This window comes from Lithobates pipiens, unplaced genomic scaffold, assembly GCF_037356315.1.
Source record: "Lithobates pipiens isolate NorthernLeopardFrog02 unplaced genomic scaffold, aLitPip1_a1.2 Scaffold_18, whole genome shotgun sequence".
Lineage (NCBI taxonomy): Eukaryota > Metazoa > Chordata > Amphibia > Anura > Ranidae > Lithobates > Lithobates pipiens.
Window position 1 is genome coordinate 647,459,341 of NW_027507758.1, and position 6,360 is coordinate 647,465,700.

Consider the following 6,360-nt stretch of genomic DNA (forward strand, 5'->3'; position numbering starts at 1 on the left):
ATAAGAGCTCAGATATAGAGGACAGTATAGAAGATATAAGACCTCAGATATAGAGGATATTATAGTAGATATAAGACCTCAGATATAGAGGACATTATAGTAGATATAAGACCTCAGATATAGAGGATATTATAGTAGATATAAGACCTCAGATATAGAGGACAGTATAGAAGATATAAGAGCTCAGATATAGAGGACATTATAGTAGATATAAGACCTCAGATATAGAGGACCTTATAGTAGATATAAGACCTCAGATATAGAGTACATTATAGTAGATATTAGAGCTCAGATATAGAGGACATTATAGTAGATATAAGACCTCAGATATAGAGTACATTATAGTAGATATAAGAGCTCAGATATAGAGGACATTATAGTAGATATAAGAGCTCAGATATAGGAGGACATTATAGTAGATATAAGACCTCAGATATATAGGACAGTATAGAAGATATAAGAGCTCAGATATAGAGGACATTATAGTAGATATAAGAGCTCAGATATAGGAGGACATTATAGTAGATATAAGAGCTCAGATATAGAGAATATTATAGTGAGTATAAGACCTCAGATATAGAGGACAGTATAGAAGATATAAGAGCTCAGATATAGAGGACATTATAGTAGATATAAGAGCTCAGATATAGGAGGACATTATAGTAGATATAAGAGCTCAGATATAGAGGACATTATAGTAGATATAAGAGCTCAGATATAGAGGACAGTATAGAAGATATAAGACCTCAGATGTAGAGGACATTATAGTAGATAGAAGAGCTCAGATATAGGAGGACATTATAGTAGATATAAGACCTCAGATATATAGGACAGTATAGAAGATATAAGAGCTCAGATATAGAGGACATTATAGTAGATATAAGAGCTCAGATATAGAGGACATTATAGTAGATATAAGAGCTCAGATATAGGAGGACATTATAGTAGATATAAGAGCTCAGATATAGAGGACATTATAGTAGATATAAGAGCTCAGATATAGAGGACAGTATAGAAGATATAAGACCTCAGATGTAGAGGACATTATAGTAGATATAAGAGCTCAGATATAGGAGGACATTATAGTAGATATAAGACCTCAGATATAGAGGACAGTATAGAAGATATAAGAGCTCAGATATAGAGGACATTATAGTAGATATAAGAGCTCAGATATAGAGGACATTATAGTAGATATAAGAGCTCAGATATAGAGGACATTATAGTAGATATAAGAGGTCAGATATAGAGGACATTATAGGAGATATAAGACCTCAGATATAGAGGACCTTATAGTAGATATAAGACCTCAGATATAGAGTACATTATAGTAGATATTAGAGCTCAGATATAGAGTACATTATAGTAGATATAAGAGCTCAGATATAGGAGGACATTATATTAGATATAAGAGCTCAGATATAGAGAATATTATAGTGAGTATAAGACCTCAGATATAGAGGATATTATAGTGAGTATAAGACCTCAGATATAGAGGATATTATAGTAGATATAAGACCTCAGATATAGAGGACAGTATAGAAGATATAAGAGCTCAGATATAGAGGACATTATAGTAGATATAAGAGCTCAGATATAGAGGACCTTATAGTAGATATAAGAGCTCAGATATAGAGGACATTATAGTAGATATAAGAGCTTAGATATAGAGGACATTATAGTAGATATAAGAGCTCAGATATAGAGGACCTTATAGTAGATATAAGAGCTCAGATATAGAGGACATTATAGTAGATATAAGAGCTTAGATATAGAGGACATTATAGTAGATATAAGAGCTCAGATATAGGAGGATATTATAGTAGATATAAGACCTCAGATATAGAGGACATTATAGTACATATGAGACCTCAGATATAGAGGACAGTATAGAAGATATAAGACCTCAGATATAGAGGATATTATAGTAGATATAAGAGCTCAGATATAGAGAATATTATAATGAGTATAAGACCTCAGATATAGAGGACATTATAGTAGATATAAGAGCTCAGATATAGAGGACATTATTGTAGATATAAGACCTCAGATGTAGAGGGCATTCTAGTGGATAGAAGACCTCAGATATAGAGAACATTATAGCACATATAGGACCTCGGATATAGAGAACATTATAGTGGATAGAAGACCTCAGATATAGAAGACATTATAGTATATTTGACACCTTTGGCCTTTGGATTAGGACATTATAGTAGATATACAGTCTGGACTATAGGGGACATTATAGTAGGGATATAACACGTGGTATATAGAGGACATTATGGCAGATATAATGTTTGTAATATATAGGACATTGTAGTACATTTGACACATCAGGGTGAGGACATTATGGCAGATATACTGTCTAGACTATGGAGGATATAAAGGCTGTGTGTAGATCCGGGGGCATCCATCCAGATATGAAGGAAAGCCTTAATGGACAGTAAAGAATGTTCTACGTGCGCCTCGCATCGTACATAGGTGACTGTGACTAATAATCTTTATGTCAGACAACCCCCCCCCCCCCCACTGTGTTTCCTCAGGAAGGATTTATGAAATTATGGGTCACCTTCTACCGAAGTGTCTTTGGCGTTTAGGTGTTAGAGGACTTTTCATGGTTCTGTCCCCAACCAGAAAGAGAATGACCTACAAGCCATGGGCAGGACTGAGGTTGGTACTTTCCTCTCCATGGGCCACCTACCTGTGCCGGCTGGCCGCCCGAAGGCCGTTCTGTGCTTGTGTTACCCCTTGCGCTGTCATGACTTGACTTTGCGGGGCCGCCCCTCCTGTGTAGAGGTTGTATCGAGGTGGGTAGTTTGTGGCGTAGCTTCCCCCAAGACTAAGACATAGTATATAGCTGCACAAACACCACAATGACTTTGCCATGGTCATCCAAGTGGTCAATCAAGTAAAAGGAAAATCTGGAAAAAAGGAAAAAAATTCCACACTGCGGATTGTAACTGGACTAGGACATCCCAACCAAGTCGCCAGAGAGTTTGTATCCCGTGAGGGCCCAGAACCCGTCTCCAGCCGGGTCCCACAACTCCTAGAGGCTAGATGAGATATGGTGGCCTTGTGTATGGACGATTCCTAGACGCTAGATGAGATATGGTGGCCTCGTGTATGGACAACTCCTGGAGGCTAGATGAGATTTGGTGGCCTCATGTATGGACAATTCCTAGACGCTAGATGCGATTTGGTGGCCTCCTGTATGGACAACTCCTAGAGGCTAGATGAGATATGGTGGCCTCATGTATGGACAATTCCTAGAGGCTAGATGAGATATGGTGGCCTCATGTATGGACAATTCCTAGAGGCTAGATGAGATATGGTGGCCTCATGTATGGACAATTCCTAGAGGCTAGATGAGATATGGTGGCCTCATGTATGGACAACTCCTAGAGGCTAGATGAGATATGGTGGCCTCATGTATGGACAATTCCTGCAGTCTTCTATTCCGGTGTTCAGTGACCCCCCCAGGATCCACAAAAATCCAACAAATGGAAGGATTCGGGACAGGTCTATGGCTTGGCTGGCTCCTGGCCCCCCGCCGATTACGTCATACAGACGCTGTGGTGATTCCCCAAAGTTTCTGTAGTGCTTGTTGTGGGAGAGCGGATCCCGTAAATGGTAATCCACTTGTGGTGCAGACAATTCCACAATACATGGATAAACGTTCCCACATGTGTCATGAAATCCCGGAATCCATGAAAACTGACTAATCAAGCGCTACAACTCCACGTCAGTGCCAGGAAAATCCCCACGGAAGGTCCCACCAGTCCAGTGTCCGGGTTCCCCTGGGATGTCCAGCATCCAGTCCCTGCTCTGTGGTACCCAGGCCAGCCTTGGTCTCCCTCTGCCAGCTCTGCAGATCCCACACACACAGACTTCTCGCCTCCTTAAACCATCCCTGGACAGCCCCCTCCAGCCAGCATCCTCAGAGAGGGGGGTGGGGGGGAGGGGAGAGATGAGAGGTGAAAGTCTTCCATCCCCCTCCCAAAACTTCCTGCCTCTCTCTGGATCCTTAACCCTGCGAGGGATGAGGAGCGTCAGCGCCGGGGCTCTGTGTTCTCCCTGCAACCTACTTTACCCGCCTGTTATATTATATGACCATGTTCTCCAACTCCTCCATTGTTACAGTGCCTGGAAAAAGTATTCATACCCCTCGGCATCTCCCACATTTTGTCATGTTACCACCAAAAAAAATGAAAATTGGGATTTTATGTGATAAACCGATGCAAAGCGGCACATAATTGTGAAGTGGAAGGAAAATGATACAAATAAATATGTGAAACGTGTGTGGGGGGAGGGGCATTTGTATTCAGCCCCCCCTTTACTCTGATACCCCTAACTAAAATCCAGTGGAACCAATTGCCTTCAGGAGTCACAGTACATCCTTCCTGAGGACTGGTGCCCAGAACTGGACAGTATACTCCAGGTGCGGCCGGACCAGAGTCTTGTAGAGGGGAGAATTATCCTTTTATCTCTGGAGTTGATCCCTTTTTAATGCCAATATTCTGTTTGCTTTGTTAGCAGCAGCTTGGCATTGCTGAGCCCATCATCTACTAGGACCCTCAGATCCTTCTCCATCCTAGATCCCCCCAGAGGTTCTCCGCCCATACCTGAGCTCCTCCCTCCCCATTGCTTAGCTCCTCCCTCCCCCATTGCTGAGCTCCTCTCTCCCACATAGCTGAGCCTATCATCTACTAGGACCCCCAGGTCCTTCTCCATCCTAGATCCCCCCAGAGGTACTCCGCCCATACCTGAGCTCCTCCCTCCCCCATTGCTGAGCTCCTCCCTCCCCCATTGCTGAGCTCCTCTCTCCCACATAGCTGAGCCTAACATCTACTAGGACCCCCAGGTCTTTCTCCATCCTAGACCCCCCCAGAGGTTCTCCGCCCATACCTGAGCTCTTCCCTCCCCCATTGCTGAGCTCCTCCCTCCCACATACCTGAGATCCTCCCTCCCCCATTGCTGAGCTCCTCCCTCCCACATAGCTGAGATCCTCCCTCCCCCATTGCTGAGCTCCTCCCTCCCACATAGCTAAGATCCTCCCTCCCCCATTGCTGAGCTCCTCCCTCCCACATAGCTGAGCCTATCATCTACTAGGACCCCCAGGTCCTTCTCCATCCTAGACCCCCCCAGAGGTTCTCCGCCCATACCTGAGCTCTTCCCTCCCCCATTGCTGAGCTCCTCCCTCCCACATACCTGAGATCCTCCCTCCCCCATTGCTGAGCTCCTCCCTCCCACATAGCTGAGATCCTCCCTCCCCCATTGCTGAGCTCCTCCCTCCCACATAGCTGAGCCTATCATCTACTAGGACCCCCAGGTCCTTCTCCATCCTAGATCCCCCCAGAGGTTCTCCGCCCATACCTGAGCTCCTCCCTCCCCATTGCTGAGCTCCTCCCTCCCCATTGCTGAGCTCCTCCCTCCCACATAGCTGAGATCCTCCCTCCCCCATTGCTGAGCTCCTCCCTCCCCCATTGCTGAGCTCCTCTCTCCCACATAGCTGAGCCTATCATCTTCTAGGACCCCCAGGTCCTTCTCCATCCTAGACTCCCCCAGAGGTTCTCCGCCCATACCTGAGCTCCTCTCTCCCCCATTTCTGAGCTCCTCCCTCCCCCATACCTGAGATCCTCCCTCCCCCATTGCTGAGCTCCTCCCTCCCACATAGCTGAGCCCATCATCTACTAGGACCCCCAGGTCCTTCTCCATCCTAGAGCCCCCCAGAGGTTCTCCCCCCAGTCTATAGATTGCATTCAGATTTTTGCCACCCAAATGCATTATTTTACATTTTTCTACATTTGCCATGTGGTTTCCCCTCCCCCCATTCATTTGTTCAGATCTTCTTGCAAGGTTTCCACATCCTGCAGAGAAGTTATTGACCTGCTTAGCTTAGTATCGTCCGCAAATACAGAAATTGAACTGTTTCCCCCATCCCCATCCTCCAGGTCGTCTATGAACAAATTAACCACTTTCTGACCGCCGGCAGTCAAATGTCGGGCAGGCGGCACGGCTCTTGTGGCGGGAGGGAGTCATATGACGGCCTCCCGTTTAAACATGGAATGCGCGCGATCGTGCGCGTGCATCCCTGTTTCTTCGGTGGCGGCATGTCACGGAGACACCGCTCGCCACCGAGGGGAGTGAACAGCCATTGGTTATGGCTGTTTACCACGTGATCGGCCGGGATGAAGTAACGGCCGATCACAGATGGTCACACCCCCACTGTGCACGGCGCATGCGCGTGCACGTTGGTGACGGCGTGTTCCCCGGGAACACTGCTCATCACCAACGCTGGTAAACAGCCATTGGCCGGCTGTTTACCCACGTGATCGGCTGTGATCCTTTCACAGCCGATAA

General features: G+C 45.6%; 1 protein-coding gene across 1 annotated transcript in view; it reads right to left on the reverse strand.

The window, feature by feature from the left end:
- Nucleotides 1-3,914, reverse strand: part of EMILIN1 (elastin microfibril interfacer 1) — a 68,388-nt gene extending 64,474 nt beyond the window's left edge. Inside the window, exon 1 of the mRNA XM_077489411.1 lies at nt 2,702-3,914. Coding sequence (XP_077345537.1) covers nt 2,702-2,892 — 191 coding nt within the window. The 5' untranslated portion in view covers nt 2,893-3,914. The remainder of the gene's footprint in view (nt 1-2,701) is intronic.
- Nucleotides 3,915-6,360: the final 2,446 nt, after the last annotated feature.